The sequence below is a fragment of the Eretmochelys imbricata genome, chromosome 6, assembly GCF_965152235.1.
Source record: "Eretmochelys imbricata isolate rEreImb1 chromosome 6, rEreImb1.hap1, whole genome shotgun sequence".
NCBI lineage: Eukaryota > Metazoa > Chordata > Testudines > Cheloniidae > Eretmochelys > Eretmochelys imbricata.
In genome coordinates this window covers 130,917,144-130,936,650 of record NC_135577.1, presented here as the reverse complement: position 1 = coordinate 130,936,650, position 19,507 = coordinate 130,917,144, and the positions used below count along the sequence as shown (strand labels likewise).

Here is a 19,507-nt window from a genome sequence, read left to right as displayed (position 1 = left end):
ATAGTAGATGAAGGTCTTAACTGATGTGTGGGGGTCTGTGCACTAATGAGGCAGCAGCCAGGACTGGAAAGAACAGTGGGGTTGTAGCACAAGTAAAGAAAGTCACATTAACAGCAGTTTTGAGACACTGCATGATTCATTGTCAAGCTTTGGCACAGAATAAGTTGAAACCTGAAAGTCTCTAGACCAGGGATCTCAAACTCAAATCACCACGAGGGCCACATGAGGACTAGTACATTGGCCCAAGGGCCACATCACTGACACCTTTTCATACACAGATACAAAAGCCCCCCCCGGCCCTGCCCCCACTCCACCCCTTCCCTGAGGCCCTGGCCCTGCCCCTGCCCCACCTCTTCCCACCCCCATTCCAACCCCTTCCCCAAAGTCCCCACCCCAACTCCGCCCCCTCCCTGCCCCTATTCCAAGCCCTTCCCCAAATCTCCGCCCCTGTCTCCCCACTCCGTCCTGGAAAGCGCTAAGCACCGCCAAACAGCTGTTTGGCAGCAGGAAGCTCTTGGAGGTCGGCAGAGGAGCAGGGACGCGGCGTGCTGTGGGGGTGGGAGGGTGGAGCGGAGGGGAGCTTGGTGGCCACAGGAAATAACTCTGGGGGGGGGCAGGGAACTTGGCGGGCTGCAGCAAATAACTCCGCAGGCTGCATGCAGCCCGTGGGCTACGTGTTTGAGACCCCTGTTCTAGACCCTCGATATCATTATTAAAATTGTTAATTTTATAAAATCCCAGACAGTGAACAAATGTTGTTTTAGCATTCTGTGTGAAGAGATGGGCTCAGCTTCTGTTTCACACTGAAGTCAGGTGGTTGTCATGTTGGGAAAGTGTTCCAGCACATCTTTGAATTGCATGATGATACCAGAATTTTCCTCCTTGGAAAAACTGAACTATTCTAGATTCTGGATTAACACAACAATACACAATGTCTCCACTCGACTCCAGAACCCAGCATTTCCTATGGCAAAGAACCTATCCCCTTCCTTTTCAAAAGAAATTATCTGCAGTTGAGACGGGATTCCTGGGACACCAGGAACTATACAACAGACGCATGAATGAGAACTTAGTTCCTTCCTTCTCTGAATTCAGCCCATTCATGCAACAGGAACTGCTAGAAGCATTACAGAGTCACCTGGTGTGTCTGATCCCTTTCTGAATAGTGAAAGAGTCAAGTTCATTTGGGATTTTTCTGCTGAAACTGCCAACACCTATTTTGGGCAGGGAAATTTACCAGCAACTCTAGAAGATGCCATAATCTGGCCACTTTTTAAGGAAACAATTGTTCAGTGCAATGGACTTTGTGAACTATTGCCCAGTATCTAATCTTCCATACCTGGAGAGTTTATTAGATTGTTTAAGGGCTGCCTCCAACTTCAGCTGTATATAGCTGATATGCTGGACCTATCGCAGTCAGGCTTTAGGTCAGGTCATGGAACAGTGATGGCATTAACAGAAGATTTCCTATAGAACAAGGATCCTTAAACTTACCACTAGACCTTGCCTCAGCATGTGATACAGCCAGACATGGAATCCTGTTGTCTCACCTCAACTACGGCCAGGGTTAGCAGGATCATGCTAAGATAGATTCAGTATATCCCCTCATCCAGAAAGCCATGGTTAGGGTTACTTTCACCAGCAGAACACTCAGCTGTGGAGTCTCCCAGGCATCCATCTGTTCCTGTATCCTGTTCAACCTCTGTATCAGGCAACACCCGGCTGTATGAGAGCTTCAGATGAGAGACAGAGTACCATCCCGCAGCTATTCACAGGTCTGAGCTCAGCATCCAGCTGAAACTGAATACTGGAAAGAATGAGGCAGTGCTGATGGAGAGAAATAAGCACTTGGAAGATCTCACTTAGTCTCAGAACAAAGCCTCTCTTGTTAGCATGACAAGTTACTGAGAACACATCACACCAGTACTCCACTCAGTTCTCTGGCTCCCTGTTGAATATTGGATCATAGTCAAAGTTTCAGTCTGCAACTTCCATGCCCTCCCTGGAATTGGTCCCTGTTACCTGAAGAATGGCCTTCCATGTTGGCTGTATCCCACAAGAACAAGGAAATTGCTGACCTCAGAAGCGACACTTGTATTTTCCAGAGACCATTTTCTTGTCAACTGGCTTGTGAATCTGAGATTCACTCTTGGAAGAGGTGAGGAGGGCTACTGACTTCAGGTTCTTCAAAGGAGATTGCAAAACCCACTTCTTTGACTCTGCCTGCCCAAAATTTCACTGCACGCAAACACGCCAGGCACATACAATTAAAAGAAAAATAAATAAAATGCAGTTTCTGTTGGTTGAAGTGAGGAGTGAAAGTGAGAGAGAGAGAGAGAGAGACACCTTTGTGAAAAATATCTGTATTCAATTCTAACTTCAGGAGGCACTCAGATACCAGAGTAACAGTCACAGCATGGAAACATAGGTGGCTCTCGGCAGCTCTCCAACAAATGAGTGTTATGCCTATTCACAAGAAACCATCCCTTTATACAATCAGTCTTGCCAGTTATTTCCATGTTTATATCTATCTTTTTTTTTCTTTTGGAGGAGCGAAGATGTTAGAAGTTTGTGATAAAGGAACTCTTGAATTACCTATAGTCCTACAATTGTATTCCATTTCAGACAGCAATTACACCTTGATATTGCCCCGAGGCAGTATTGGTTTCAGTAATTCATGAGCTAGACAAAGTTCAGGTGTGCATGTTGATTTTTTCTAAGATCTCCCTGGCTTTTATGTCACCTGGTAGTAATGTATTTGCAGTACCTGGAAGGAGTAGACAGAACTGCATAATCATACTGCTTATAGCTCAGATAATTACCCATCAAATGATCAACAAACCATACTTGAATCCCAGTGTTAACCCCAAAATGGTGCTGTGCAAATACATAATAAAATTCAGCTGCAATTTACCTGCACCATTAAAATAAACAATGAATACAGGCAACACAATCTTTTAGGTGATGTGACTGTATGAAGATAAATGGGACAGAATATAGCCCTATGGTAGGTAAAGCAGAGCCTTTAGATAGTGGCAGGACAACTGCCTCTTAGGGACTTGTCTACGTGGCAGGTTGTTATGTGGCAAGCCAAGGTGTGAATCTACAACACTCAGTAACTTGCAGTCTGGAGGCTGCCACAGCATAACGGAAGTCCCGGTGTGCAGCTTAGCATATTGCTCTGTTACTCATTGAGCTGAGAGCTCACCCAGGAAGCCGAAGTTGCCGACTTCTAGCAGTAATTGATAAAGGCTATCAGTACCTAAATTTGTTTATCAACTAAGATATTTATCCTGATTTATAACTTAAACCTCATGTTTCTGCTCTACCATGCTGTGCACTAGCCTTTCCTGAGTATCGTGCATTTTTATTGCTAGGAAGTCATCCTTACTTCCCCTGTGCCTCCTGACTTTTGTTATCTCTTTTGTTTGGTCATTATATATTTGGTTCTGAAATTAGATTGCAGATTCTTTGTTGCACGACCATGTCTTAATTTTATTTTTTGGAATCTACTGAGTGCACTTTGGGGCTTTATAAAGCAATACATTATAATAAATTGTGACTTGGGGACAAGGTTTTCTCAGTGCAGGGCCCTCTCTTGGATCAAATTCCAGAGCAGAGCCAGTGTTAGTTCTACCTGATATGTTCCAGGGAGTGACTGTATCCTTTCTGTAGTGAATGAGGAGAGTTTTTTTCTTTTTTAATAGGTTAGGAAGTGTGTAATTGTCATTTTTCTTAACATTGTGTTAATTTGGATGACTTTGTGCTCATAGCACAAATGGGAAGGGCACACTTTAAATCAAAAAATGAAATGAAATCCATTTGGGCACAGCCTTATCCTTACTGAAGTGATGGGAGTTATGCATGCCCAAAGAAGGGGTGATCTGGGCCCTGTGTTTTTATTTATTGTGGATAAAAAATCCTTTTCTACCTCATAGACTTATTTTTGTCTTAAACAGATCAAAGCATGTCTGAAAGCAAACCCAGTGATACCAGAGTTATGATCTTCTCCTCATTTCGAGACAGCGTCCAAGAAATTGCTGAAATGCTTTCCCAGCACGAGCCAATTGTCAGAGTAATGACCTTCGTTGGCCACTCCACAGGAAAGAGTATGAAGGGCTTTACACAAAAAGATCAGCTTGAGGTAAAGATATAATCAATCTTGTTTGAGAAGATGGGTGTAGGGAATGTGATGTGCTAATATATATTGTATAGAAATGACTGTGTAGTTTTAAGTTCCATTAGTAAATTGCTGTACTAAGTAAGATCTCGAGATCTCTTGGTGCCAACTGGAGAGGGTCCAAGGGGTGCACAGGATTTTACAGAGATCCTCTGGATCAGATATATGCATAACAGTTCACCAAAGGGTGACATGTGTGGACTCTACTGAGATCCAAGAGCCCACCAGTCATCATAATCTTTGTGAAATGTAGGCATGGATAATATTTGAGGAGTTGTGTATCTATACTAAAAACTATGTTCTTAAGGTCTGGGAGCTGAGGCAAGTCACCAAGAAGTGACAGACCTCGCACATGTTCCTTTCAGGCTGGAGGTAACAGATGCTTTTTTCTCTATCTGGCCATAAGTATTGTGTGTCTCACAATGAATGCCTATTTGCATACTCAGTGGAGGGGTATCCTGTTTCACTAAGACCAAAGAACTAGTCTGGTATATCAGGATGCAAAGAAGCACACAGGATCCTTCACTGAGAAGACAAGCTAACAGTATGTTTTATGAAAGGAGGGTCACAGCCAGCCTGACTGTAAAGTACTGAAAGGATTTTGCATGAGCAATAGTCTATAACACATAAGAGTAGTTAATTAAGTCTAGACTCTAGAATGCATGTTACGATTTTATTTTATATGTAACAATTTGTTTCCAATACTTCTCCTAGCTATTACTTAAATGTCTGTGCTACGTTAAATAAACTTATACTTGACTTCTCCATAAACTTATCTAAGTGCTGTGTGTTAGGTGGAGTGGTGACTTGAGGTGAAAGTGGTAAGTAGGGATGTATTGTTCTTTGAAAGTAGCAGACCTGTGAATATTGCGGATGTCTAGTGGATCAGGAGCTGGACACTCCAGGGAGACAGTTGGAGCTAATCTGTAGAGAGAGAGTGGGGCCTGCGTAGGCTTAGAGGAGGGAATGCTTGTGTTGCCCGTGGCCAGTGGGGCTCGGGAGCTGACCCCCCAGCATACAGACATGGCTTCCTCACGCTGAAGTCAGATGGTAGTGTGGGATGTCTCAGCCCTGGGAAGCATGACATCCACTTGCAAAGTATTTTTTTTCAGGTCATCTGCCCAAAAAGAAATGTATAAAAGAGAAAATATTTGCATTTAATAATTTTGTGGTGTGATTTCTTTTAATAACAAATATGCAATATTTGAAAAGAATGAAAATGTCTGTGGAATGAATTGAGTACAGTGCTGTTTTCCCTAGTTTTTTGGAATTCTAAATGGTGAGACATACCCTAAAATCTTGACTTATTGGAGTAGTAGAAATACATATTTGTAATATTGAGAAACTGATTAGTAGGAGTAGGTTTCTCTTGTGTATGTCGTAGCTGGAGGCTGGATAAGGTGTGAAACATCTGTGATTCTGTATTTAAGGGTAGAATAACATTGATAATACTGACATACATAGCATTTGTTAGTCAGCAGTTTGAACTGGAATAGTTAACTGTTTTGGAAGGAGGTAGATTGTGCTTCTACAGTTTTTAGACAAGCTGAAGTTTAATCACCGGGCTGGAATGTAAAAAGATGGTGAGAATTTATTTAGGACAGTAAAGGAGATTTATGATATGTGTTTTAATCCATTTTTAGGTGGTAAAATGCTTTCGTGAAGGTGGCTATAATACACTGGTCTCTACATGTGTAGGAGAAGAAGGGTTAGATATTGGAGAAGTTGACCTCATAATCTGTTTTGATGCTCAAAAAAGTCCAATTCGTCTTGTGCAGCGAATGGGTCGAACTGGGCGCAAGCGGAAAGGCAGAATTGTTGTCATACTTGCAGAAGGACGGGAACAACGGGTGAGTTAAGAAATCTCTCACTGTAGTATTTTCTAACTTTTCAGTCTCATCACTTATTCATAGAATCATAGAATAAAAGAGTTGGAAGGGACCTCTGGAGGCCATCTAGTCCAACCCCCTGCCCAGAGCAGGACCAATCCCAACTAAATCATCCCAGCCAGGGCTTTGTCAAGCCTGACCTTAAAAACTTCTAAGGAAGGGGATTCCACCACCTCCCTAGGTAACACATTCCAGTGTTTCACCACCCTCCTACTGAAAAAGTTTTTCCTAATATCCAACCTAAATCTCCCCCCTGCGACTTGAGACCATTACTCCTTGTCCTGTCATCTGCTATCACTGAGAATAGTCTAGATTCATCCTCTTTGGATCCACCTTTCAGGTAGTTAAAAGCAGCTATCAAATCCCCCCTCATTCTTCTCTTCCGTAGACTAAACAATCCCAGTTCCCTCAGCCTCTCCTCATAAGTCATGTGTTCCAGACCCCTAATCATTTTTGTTGCCCTTCGCTGGACTCTCTCCAATTTCTCCACATCCTTCTTGTAGTGTGGGGCCCAAAACTGGACACAATACTCCAGATGAGGCCTCACCAGTGTTGAATAGAGGGGAACGATCATGTCCCTCGATCTGCTGGCAATGCCCCTACTCATGCACCCCAAAATGCCATTGGCCTTCTTGGCAACAAGGGCACACTGTCGACCCCTATCCAGCTTCTCGTCCACTGTCACCCCTAGGTCCTTCTCTGCAGAACTTCTGCCTAGCCATTCGGTCCCTCGTCTGTAGCGGTGCATGGGATTCTTCTGTCCTAAGTGCAGGACTCTGCACTTGTCCTTGTTGAACCTCATCAGATTTCTTTTGGCCCAATCCTCCAATTTGTCTAGGTCCCTTTGTCTCCTATCCCTCCCCTCTAGCATATCTACCATTCCTCCCAGTTTAGTGTCATCCGCAAACTTGCTGAGAGTGCAATCCACACCATCCTCCAGATCATTAATGAAGATATTGAACAAAACCAGCCCCAGGACCGACCCTTGGGGCACTCCGCTAGATACCGGCTGCCAACTAGACATGGAGCCATTGATCACTACCCGTTGAGCCCGACAATCTAGCCAACTTTCTACCCACCTTATAGTGCATTCATCCATCCCATACATCTTTCACTTGCTGACAGGAAGACTGTGGGGGACCGATTCAAAAGCTTTGCTAAAGTCAAGGAGTAACACGTCCACTGCTTTCCCTTCATCCATAGAACCAGTTATCGCATCATAGAAGGCAATTAGATTAGTCATGCATGACTTTCCCTTGGTGAATCCATGCTGACTGTTCCTGATCACTTTCCTCTCGTCTAAGCGCTTCATAATTGATTCCTTGAGGACATGCTCCATGATTTTTCCGGGGACTGAGGTGAGGCTGACTGGCCTGTAGTTCCCAGGATCCTTCTTCTTCCCTCAAAAATTCTCACAAAACAATTGTATGCAGATTGATTAAAATCCTGGGGAGCTTGATGATGGTGGTGAACTCTTTGGGGTTTTTTTCAGTCCTAAGTCTTTCAAAGCCTTTGAGGCAGATAAGTAATTATACCTATTATACAGATGGGTAAACTGAAGCATATAAGGTTGTGACTTGCTCAAGGTCACAAAATAATTAGTGGCAGAGCTGGCATTAGAGTGGGGGGCTTGAAGCTCCATGGTCCCCCTCCGCTGGCGGCTCTGAACTGCTGGGCTCCCCTGTCACTTGTGACAAGGTCCTCTGCTGCTCACAGTGAGGTGCGGTAGGCGTCCTCTGCTGCTCACGGCGGAGGGGAGTGCAGCAGGAGTATCTCACAGCTCCCTATCTCCGCAGGCAGCAGGGGACCCTGCAGCTCCCATCCAGCGCTGCCTAAAGTCACAGAGGTCTTTGGAAGTCACGGATTCCGTGACTAAATTGCAGCCCTAGTGATAAGCACTTTGGAACAGCAGCACTGACTGTGAGGTGAGGTCTGAGGAGATCTGCATAAATGGAAATCTCCTGTGACTGTTAAAGAGTTGAGCATCCCATCTCAGCTTAACATTCTCACTCGATACTGTTCCAGTTCAAGATGTGATGTTTGTATCTGGCTTAGACTTTGAGATGACAGAGATTTGATTCTCAGACAAGGTATCCTTAGTCACTCCTGTCTGTTAAGAGGAACCTCTCAGAAGGGCATACTGTATTTGAAAAGAAAAATACCCCAAAAACGCTTAAAAATATTGATATTAATTGAAATCTGAAAAATAAAAATCAAACTTGGCCAAGTCACATTGTATTTAACCTAGATTACTCTAAACTCCTTCAGGGAGGGGTGGTCCGTCCCCCCCCCGCCAAGGTTCATGCCCACTTTTGATACTGTGTCCAAAAAAAATTTAATTCTGTATAATACTTTTGTTGTAGTTATGTCTTACTGGGGGGTTTCTTATTCAAATGACATGTTCTCAGACATCTCTGTCTTTTCTTCAGTGCTATGTATTATGCTCTGCATGGTTTTCATAAATGAATTTGTTAGGCCGTCTCCTCACCTCATTTTAGTTGCCTGCAGTAAGTGAGTGGAAAGGTAAGAATGGGCTGAGAAGAAAGGAAGTGGCAGTCTTTTTGTTCTGTGTTAGGTTGTTTTTTCTTCCACTGGAACTTTTAAGATGTTTTTCTGTGTAGCTGGATGACCTGATTATTGTCATGCATATCTTTCTCTTCCTTTCCTCTGTTCGTCCTGAAATGGGGTCAGATTGTGAACCCCTTACTGACAGCTCTGTGAACCCGTTACTCTCACAAGTAGTTCAATTGACTCCATTGGGGCGATTCATGTGAGTAAAGGAGTCACAATCTGGCTTTGATGTGTCGCATCAAATTTGGCCTGTATTCTTTTGTTTTTGACAGGTTTCAGAGTAGCAGCCGTGTTAATCTGTATTCGCAAAAAGAAAAGGAGTACTTGTGCACCTTAGAGACTAACACATTTATTTGAGCATAAGTGAGCTGTAGCTCACGAAAGCTTATGCTCAAATAAATGTGTTAGTCTCTAAGGTGCCACAAGTACTCCTTTTCTTTTGTTTTTGTAACACATTTGGGGACTCAAAAATATAATCCGTAACAAAAGTATTAAAAAATACCTGAATGTTCAAGTGCCCTTTTAATTCTCTTAGTTATAAGGTGAAACTCTCCAGTAACAAGTGGCTTATCCTCTATTTTACAGACTTACAATCAAAGCCAGTCCAACAAAAAGAGCATTTACAAAGCAATTTCGGAAAACAAAATGCTTCACTTTTACCAGCAAAGCCCTCGTCTGATTCCTGAAGGAATAAACCCAAAGTTGCACAAAATGTTTATCACTCCTGCAATATATGAACCAAATAATTCAAGATCACTTTCCAAAGAGAGAAAATCCAGCTCCCTCCAGCATAAATCCGCTCTCTTTTCCATGGGCACAAGTAAGATGATGATGATTTCTTTACACGTATTATGTAACCAGTGGTTCTCAAACTAGTTACCATTGTGGGCTGCATCCAATACTACCTGTATGGCCCTGAGGATGTCACATGGACCGCAGCTGTGTGCTGATTGGGCCACGGGTTTAGAACCATTGATGTAAGCTGATGTCTTGACTGCATTGTGATACTGAAACATGCACAAAACTGTTCATAAGTGTTATGGGTCGTTAGTAAAAATATAATTTATCTTACTCATAACTTTTCAGTTCCAATATTATGATGAGACCACTTGTTTATATACAAGTTCCAATTCTTTCAGCATCCTTGAATTATAGTTATTCCCTTAGTGTGTACAGTGTGAATCAGCTACTTGTCTCACTTTTTTCCTTAATTCAACTCCCAAGTGTTTGCTGGGTCTTAAACAAGTATATTGCATCAAAAGGTTTTTGCATCTTTATCAGGCTCTGTAACTTAGGCAGGAATTGTTTTCTTGACTAATTTTAATAATATTAGAAAAACTGCTGAAAATTCACCACATATTTTAGCAGATATCTATAGATCATAGAATATCAGGGTTGGAAGGGACTTCAGGAGGTCATCTAGTTCAACCCCCTGCTCAAAGCAGGACCAGTCCCCAACTAAATCAAGATGGAATGCTCCCTGTATTTGCAGAGCTCTTGTTTCAGTCTGAAAAATGGCAGGGTCTTAGACCTGACCCATTGGAACTATAGATTCCTAGGTCAGAAGGGACTATTGTGATAATCTAGTCTGACCTCCTGCATTACACCAGTCATAGAACTTCCGCATAATAATTCCTAGAGCAGATCTTTTTAAGTAAAACATCCAGTCTTGATTTTTTTAAAAGTATTGCTGGAGAATCCACTGTGGTAAATTGTTCAAATGGTTAATTACCCTGTACACGCTCTGCTAAAAAATTATGCCTCATTTCTAGCCTAGCACCAGCTAATAGCGATTGGGTCATGTTATATCTTTCTCTGCTTAAACCGAAGAACCCATTATTAAATGTTTGTTCCCCATGTAGATACTTAAATCTTTTGTCGACCCTTTGGCCATTTCACATTCTCTTGTTTGGTAAGAAGAGGGGGACCCTCAGAACAGATAGGAATAACCAAAGACTCTTCTAATACATTGGAAAAGGTGAAGGTGTGATCAGCACCACAGCTTGTGTCCAGGGAACTGCTTGTTCTACCACTTGAGATTAGGTTCATCCAAAAAGTTTTTGTAGTAGACATAATCTAACCCCTTCCCTTCTTTTCTCCTGCCCCCAAGACTTGATAATTCATCTCTGAAAGCAACTTGGCTCATTCCAGTAGTGTACAACTTAAAAGAAAATGTCAATGAATTCTGGTACTTCATTACAGGATGACTGAAAATTTACATAAACAGAATATGTTTTTAAATCCCTCCTAATCCCTTTTCTCAAAGAAAGATGGAGTTTTGTAAGATTTTACTGGGGTGGGGAGACACTGAGATCAAAGACAAGAAGACAGGATACTGGGCTAGATGGACCTTTGGTCTGACCCAGTATGGCCATTCTTATGGTTATACAAACTAATAATTGTGCCAAACAAACTAATATTTCTAGATGTTGTAGACAACAATCTAAATTATAAGACCAACAGTAAAATGTTTAATTACTTATTTCCATTAATTTAATCACTACTGTATTTTGAAATGCCTTTTCAAATTTTTTTACTTAGAACTTACTTGTAATTTCAAATACTCTACTCTTCTGCATTTATATACTGAACTTGAATAAGCCTCTGATCTATGGTTTTGTATTAAAGTAATATACTTATGTCACATATATCTTTTTACAGTTATTATTTAGCTCTAAAGTTCCCTACTTACTACAAATATTTTTTTTCAGTAGATGTCAATTTGTCTGAATTTTTTTTTAATTACATCATATTTGAGCGCTAATGCATTTTTCGTAGTGATAAATCTTATGTCTTTTGTTGCAAATGAATCCTTTAATTTGGGGTTTTAAAATGTATCCAATGTGCCAGCATTGCCTTTGGCAGACTGTCTCTCTAGGTGCTCACCAATCACGACATCAGAACACACACTAAACTTTTGGTTTATAAAGCAGTGGTAATAGTCCCAACTCTTCTCTACGGCTGTGAGACTTGGGTGACCTATCAAAAACACCTGAAAAACCTGGAATGCCAGCACCAGCACTTTGGAAGATCCTCAGCTTAAAGTGGGAGGATCATCGCACTAATGTCAGTGTCCTCACAGAGGCCAACATCGTCAGTGTTGAGGCCCTTATTATCCAACACCAGCTGAGGTGGAGCGGCCACTGTGCGTGCATGCCTGGTGTACACTTACCAGAACAACTGCTGTTTGCCCAGCTCACCAAAGGAGAAAAGAAACTGGGAGGCCAAAAGAAAGGCTTTAAAGACACCGTCAAGATAAACATCCAAGAGATGTGGCATTGACCCCACACACTGGGAGACAGGATAGAGATAAGTGGTGAAGGCTTGTCAAAGAAGGAATGTCTACTTTTGAGGAAAATCACCTTGCCCTGATTGCAGAAAAATGCCAGAAAAGAAAGGTCAGACAACTGACACACAACAATCTTGGCCCAACCCTGACTTCCAACACCACCTACAATAACTGCCAGTGAGTTTGCGGCTCAAGGATTAGATTCCTCACTCACCAAAGGACCCATAAAAAATAAAACCTGTGAAAGAGATCATCCTTGACCTCGAGGGATCGCTGACGATAACGGATTCAAAGACTTATTTTACAAATAAATTTGTATATGAACTTGTGCCAACCTGCGTCCCCATTCCTCTCCATTTTAGTACAATGCTGCTCATTGGTGTGAAATCACACTGTGTCATCTGAATGCTTGGCACATTTTTTATTCCTATGAGATAAGTGTAATTGCTGGTGAGTGGAACAGTATCTATTATTGTTTTAAACCAGAGATCCTAATTACTTGAGTAATCTGTTTAAGAGGCTATTCTTTAGATGTAGTATTTGCTGTAATGGCCCACTCATCCTGTGGGATAGTGAGCTGTTTGCACGCACTTTGGTTGGTGGCAAATGTACCTTGATACATTCTCTTTCTCCCCTGGGAGGATGAAGATCCATTGAGTTTGAGTCCTGGTTAGATACTTGAGAGGTACCTGGTCTAAGTGGATCCTAAAATTGCTGCTGTCCTGCTTCAGAAGTAAGCATCTGAAGAAGGAGGCCTGCAGCCTCTTCAACTCAGTAGGATTAATTCTTCTGTGGCTTGGTTTCCTAACCAGCTTTTGAGAAGGCCTGGAAGAAAGGGAACTTGGTAAAATTTCCAGACTCTCTTGCAGACTCTGCTTCCACTAGCTCCATCTCGTTTCCATCCTGTTTCCCATGCAAGACTCAGGTGTCACTTGGTAGAGCAAGTACAATTAGCCACTTTCATCGAGCAGCAGCTGCCTGCAAGTTCGATTCTTTCTGAAAGCTCTCCTCTCAGAATCTTACCTCCCTGAGGCTTTGTCTACACTGGGAATTTTCCAGGCTTCCAGCTGCTGATGGTCAGCCACTGTGGTGCTGCACTGTTGGAGGTGATGCCTGCTTGAGAAAGCATGAGGGCTTGGGGTAGGAGAGATTCTTTGTTTCCAGCTGGTTCCTTCCAGCAGTTAGAAATATCAGAGCTCAGAAGGAAGGGTTACTGTTGTTCAGCACACCATAGGAAGAGGAAGATTGTTTTCCTGGTAAGACCAGACAATTCCAAACCAAGGATTTTGAGTTTTTTTCCTTTTGGATCTTTCGCATCCAGGAATGCTACTCTCACTGAAGAACGTGTCTGCTTTCCCTCTTGACCTAGATACTGAGAAGATTAAGAGCTCATGGAAGCCTCTAGACTTTAAAACTGATCTACACAAATTGCAGGTGCTCCCCAGGGACTTTTGTGATTTATAAGCTACTCTCCAGAAGATTGATTCAGCCATTTCATTTAATCAGAGTATTTACACTGCCTCCATCCCTGTGCTATCTCATCAGCATGGTCATTGCAATGGGCTACCTTTTTCTAAAATTCCTTTTAAAAAAAAAAACACTTTAAAATATTACTGAACTGCTGATTACCTAATCTGGCTTTTTAATGTCAAGTATGTTGGATCAGAGAGTGCTGCTTTTGAGCCTGCTCTGGGATCCAGAGGCATAACTGGTAAAGGCCCCTCAGATTTCTGTGGCAATAAAATGGAAAATGCTGATGCAGTAAAATATTTCTATACTTGTCCCTGTAGGGTTTTATGTGACTGAAGCATATGGAGTAAACTAAAATGTCTAAATGTCATATTTATAGGCTGGTTATGGCTTAACTGAAAAACTTACTTATTGTATGCTGAATAATTTGTCATGGAGGGGTGAAAATAATAGTCAAATAACATATGACTGCTTGGCCTTGCTGCAGATACCACTCTCAACACCATGTCTTCTAATCCTCTGGTTAAAGCACATCTGGTTGGTACAGTGTCAACAGCCAGTGCTTTCACGTGGGATCCTGGTGTTGCTAACAGTGATTCAGCAGAACTGATGTTAATAATGGGAAATATTTCAAAAACGAGCCTGATGTAGACAGGACTGTAATTTCTGATTGTTTAATATTTTACATGATCTTGGTGGCCACATTGCTGGGTGTTGCAGACCAAATGACTCAGCAACCTTGACTGTCGTCCTGGTCTGCCCCCATTCTTCTACAGCTGCTAGTTTTGATACTAAATTTGGCAGGATTCGTCTTCACTGATGCTCATAAAAAATTCATACTGGTGTATCATAGAATCATAGAATATCAGGGTTGGAAAGGACCTCAGGAGGTCATCTAGTTCAATCCCCTGCTCAAAGCAGGACCGATCCCCAATTAAATCATCCCAGCCAGGGCTTTGTCAAGCCTGACCTTAAAAATTTCTAAGGAAGGAGATTCCACCTCCTCCCTAGGTAACGCATTCCAGTGTTTCACCACCCTCCTAGTGAAAAAGTTTTTCCTAATATCCAACCTAAATCTCCCCCACTGCAACTTGAGACCATTATTCCTTGTTCTGTCATCTGCTACCACTGAGAACAGTCTAGAGCCATCCTCTTTGGAACCCCTTTTCAGGTAGTTGAAAGCAGCTATCAAATCCCCCCTTATTCTTCTCTTTCCGTGTAGAAAGCTATTTCTATGTTATAATTATGAGGAGCCAAAAAAAATTGCTATTTAGAGGATATTAAATGGATTTAGCAGGGAGCTCGCTGAAACACTGCTTAGCTGCTCGGCTGCATCACATGACCTCCCCCCTACACGTTCAGTTGGAAGGCAAAACCATGCTGACCTGTGATATTACACTGTTGTTCAAGGGGCTTTACAAAAACTCAGTAAAACTTGACTTCAGGAATCCTGCTTGAATGTTTGGCTTTAAAAGAAAATTTAAAAGAAAAGGGCTCCAGGAGTTCTTCTGAATGTTATGTTACTTCCTGACAACATGCATGAAGGGTTTGCGGATTTTGCAGTATGGTCCAAACATAATAGTGTGGTGTACTGGACATCATAGCTTCATTTTGGTTAACTGGAAAATCTATAGCACATTCCGTCTCAAGTGACACACTTTGTACTTCAGAAAAAACTGATTATATTCACTTTATTAAGTAACTATGAAGTTTTTAACTGAGCTCAGAAAGCCTGTATCTTCACGTCTGTTAGGTTTGTCCCCTTTGTGCTATAACAATAGAAAAAGTCTATTTTTAAAAACGTTACTGGAGAAGATTTTTCCTGTTGAAAAATAGTTCACAAAAGGCAGATCCTTCAAGAAAGGGTAAACATCACAGGACAATAGCATGGTATTAAATTGTAAACACTCTCTCAGTTCAGGACCCGGTCATTATTCACTCTGATATTCACTTCACTGTTTGTGTTACATTTGCAAGTTTGTACCCTACAGAAAAATGAAGTACCTTACCCAGTGGTACCTGGGGGTGTTAAAGTGCATCGTGTGTGACAATCTTAAAGGTGACACAAAAGTATGAGTACCAACCTCAGAGCAGACTGTTAAAAACCAGGGCACAAACTCCAAACTGATTGTGAATTCCAGGCTTAGGTTTCACCAACCAACTGCACTAAGTGCCAACTCTTCAGAGACTTGAACAGCCTCAACACAGAGCCACAGACAGTCCCCTTGGGTACTCCAGTCTGTCTTGCCACCCAAGTGAGCGTATCTTTGTGATCGATGGCCCCTTACACCAAAAATCACAGCAATATTCAAGTTACTCCTAATCCTAAAGGACCAGTCACTTACTTCATGTCAGTTGCGCTTTAGGTCTCATACCAAAGACAAAAAGAAAAGGAGGACTTGTGGCACCTTAGAGACTAACAAATTTATTTGAGCATAAGCTTTCATGAGCTACAACTCACATCCGATGAAGTGAGCTGTAGCTCACGAAAGCTTATGCCCAGATAAATGTGTTAGTCTCTAAGGTGCCACAAGTACTCCCTTTCTTTTTGCGAATACAGACTAACACGGCTGCTACTCTGATACCAAAGACAGTGCTTGTAGCCAATTCCATAGTAACCTGTATTAAGATTTATTAAAAAAAAAAGGGAACTAGATTGTTATTTACAAGGTTAAAGCAAGCAAACATAGACACACAAATGAGTTACAGTCTTATGTTTCAAAAAGTAATATAGGCCTCTATCATCAGCAAGCTCTATTTATCCTTTAGGGCTAACCCAGGCTAAGCAGCCAGGAATCTCTTGCTTATTCCTAGAAACACCTTGCTCCCCCAGAGTCCAAGCAGCATAGAGATAGCTAGTTCCTTTTGTTTGGGGTCTTTATTCCCCTTCTGCCATGTGCTCTGAGCTGCTAACTCAGCTGATGGGAGGAATTTGCTTGCATGACTACTCTTCATGGGGAGAAGAGCAGAAAAACAATCATAGAACCATAGTGTTAGAAGGGATCACAAGGATCACCTAATCGAACCCCCTGCCAAGGTGCAGGATTTGTTGTGTCTAAACCATCCAAGACGGTTGGCTCTCCAGCCTCCTTTTGAAAACCTCCAGTGAAGGAGCTTCCACAACCTTTCTAGGTCTCTGTTCCATTGTCCTACTGTTCTTACAGTTAGGAAGTTTTTCCTGAGATTTCATCTAAATCTGTATGCTGTTGTTTGAACCCATTGCCTCTTGACCTGTCTTTAGTCCTTTTGTTGATGGCTTCTCTATCCATATGTAGGCAGTTTCCGGTTACAAGATTCAACTCTAGCCCATCTGATATCAATGGGTCTCCTCTTTTGGGAGAGGTGTAATAATTTCTGTAGAAGAGCAGCTCTTCACACTAATGTCGCCATACGGTCGAAGAGGCTCACAGTACAACCTGCTCAAATATTGCAGTACAACATGGAACACAGATATTACAGATAAGATTAATGCATGTGGCAACTGACAAGCACTCGATAGAATCCAAACATTAAATGCTTTCTTATCATTCTAATACCAGTTTTATCAATGTTAACCCCAAAGTGAACCAGACAGATTCCAGCTATGTATCTGTAAGTGTCTAGCTGGGACATGGGGACAGTGGAGTGCCCCAGGGGTCGGTCCTGGGGCCGGTTTTGTTCAATATCTTCATAAATGATCTGGAGGATGGTGTGGATTGCACTCTCAGCAAATTTGCGGATGATACTAAACTGGGAGGAGTGGTAGATACGCTGGAGGGGAGGGATAGGATACAGAAGGACCTAGACAAATTGGAGGATTGGGCCAAAAGAAATCTGATGAGGTTCAATAAGGATAAGTGCAGGGTCCTGCACTTAGGATGGAAGAATCCAATGCACCGCTACAGACTAGGGACCGAATGGCTAGGCAGCAGTTCTGCGGAAAAGGACCTAGGGGTGACAGTGGACGAGAAGCTGGATATGAGTCAGCAGTGTGCCCTTGTTGCCAAGAAGGCCAATGGCATTTTGGGATGTATAAGTAGGGGCATAGCGAGCAGATCGAGGGACGTGATCGTCCCCCTCTATTCGACATTGGTGAGGCCTCATCTGGAGTACTGTGTCCAGTTTTGGGCCCCACACTACAAGAAGGATGTGGATAAATTGGAGAGAGTCCAGCGAAGGGCAACAAAAATGATTAGGGGTCTAGAACACATGACTTATGAGGAGAGGCTGAGGGAGCTGGGATTGTTTAGCCTGCAGAAGAGAAGAATGAGGGGGGATTTGATAGCTGCTTTCAACTACCTGAAAGGGGGTTCCAAAGAGGATGGCTCTAGACTGTTCTCAATGGTAGCAGATGACAGAACGAGGAGTAATGGTCTCAAGTTGCAGTGGGGGAGGTTTAGATTGGATATTAGGAAAAACTTTTTCACTAAGAGGGTGTTGAAACCCTGGAATGCGTTACCTAGGGAGGTGGTAGAATCTCCTTCCTTAGAGGTTTTTAAGGTCAGGCTTGACAAAGCCCTGGCTGGGATGATTTAACTGGGAATTGGTCCTGCTTCGAGCAGGGGGTTGGATTAGATGACCTTCAGGGGTCCCTTCCAACCCTGATATTCTATGATTCTATGATTCTATGACCTTGGCATGATCTGGCACCTTGCCTGCCAGTGTCACTTCATGTTTCTGAGACTCTTTTTGACTGACTTAAGAAGTGATGGTGACAAGTTTGAAAGAAGCTCTAATCACAGTCCTCCAACGGAGATTACAGCTTCAACAAAAGCCTCATGGATAGATGTATAAAAGTGGAGAAAATAGGATAGGGGAATCTTGGGAGTTCTGAGTGTTAAGTGGATCCTGAAGGAAGCAAGGAATTAATGTGCGTGTTTAACCTATACTGTTGCATTTTTGTTTTTAGGGTGGTAGCTTCTGCTTAATATCTTAAAGTAATGCTTACACATATTCTGGATATCGAATAGCAAGGCTAGGAAACAGCAAGTAGAGACCCAATTGCAGTTTTATTTCCTTAATTTCTGTGGAAAATGAAAAGACTTAGGAGCACAGAGCCTGTATTTGCCCATAGCTTTAGATATTGGGGTGGGATCTGAGTTACCCAGGAAAGAATTTTCTGTAGTATCTGGCTGGTGAAACTTGCCCATATGCTCAGGGTTTAGCTGATCGCCATATTTGGGGTCAGGAAGGAATTTTCTTGCAGGGCAGATTGGAAGAGGCCCTGGAGGTTTTTCGCCTTCCTCTGTAGCATGGGGCACAGGTCACTTGATGGAGGATTCTCTGCTCCTTGAAGTCTTTAAACCACGATTTGAGGACTTCAATAGCTCAGGCATAGGTGTGGTTTTTTGCAGGAGTGGGTGGGTGAGATTCTGTGGCCTGCATTGTGCAGGAGGTCAGACTAGATGATCATAATGGTCCCTTCTGACCTTAGTATCTATGAATCTATATTGAGAGCATTCTAAATAATTGAATTCTTACTGGACAATATCTTAACAGAAGGAAGGAGTCCAAAATACAAGGTATACCGTCAGTCTGAGTAGAACAGTCATTTCCAAGATAGAGATGCCACTGTGAAAAGCACAAACAGCACTGTATGTTCCAGGGATGCTCTGGAGACTTCCTTGTTCCCATGTGTGTAACCGTGTATATCTATATGTAATGCACCCATTGGTAGGTGATCACGTTTCTGTATTGAGTGAGATTTTATTATTGCAAACAAAAAGCAGGATCATTTGTGTACCGGTTTCTGAGACTCAGATCTTGTCCATCATTGCAGTATTGTTTCAAAGCCCGTCCACAGGAGATCCTCCACATGCTCTCACTATTCTTTAAAGTTAGTGACAACTTGAAGGTAGCACATTTGCAATATTTTTTCTTTCCTGAGCTCTGTCTCATCTGTTTGGCTTCAGCAGCTGAACAGGGAGGCTTAACACTCCTAAGGGAGTAAATAGTTCATTTGGGGCCTAATTTTTGTTCTTATGTATCTGAGTATCTGTTAGAATCTTCAGGGCATCTGGTCATTGGCGGGAAGGGAAGGGAACCCTGACTGAAGTTGCTCACCTGACCATAGACCCAAGCCACCACTACAGGTGGCTGAAAGCTCCTTGGAATAGGTGCTCCTGTTGA

The 19,507-nt window shown here is 42.4% G+C and overlaps 1 protein-coding gene across 10 annotated transcripts in view; it reads left to right on the top strand.

Annotated features, from left to right (window-relative positions):
- The window catches only part of FANCM (FA complementation group M), a 142,688-nt gene that overhangs the window by 79,709 nt on the left and 43,472 nt on the right, over nt 1-19,507 (top strand). For all 10 annotated transcript variants that reach the window (XR_013346470.1, XR_013346469.1, XM_077819707.1 and 7 more), the window contains 3 exons: nt 3,960-4,144; nt 5,824-6,030; nt 9,226-9,460. Coding sequence is in view for 8 of the 10 variants with exons in the window: in XM_077819707.1 (XP_077675833.1) it covers nt 3,960-4,144; nt 5,824-6,030; nt 9,226-9,460 (627 nt within the window). In the remaining 2 variants the exon portion in view is untranslated. The remainder of the gene's footprint in view (nt 1-3,959; nt 4,145-5,823; nt 6,031-9,225; nt 9,461-19,507) is intronic.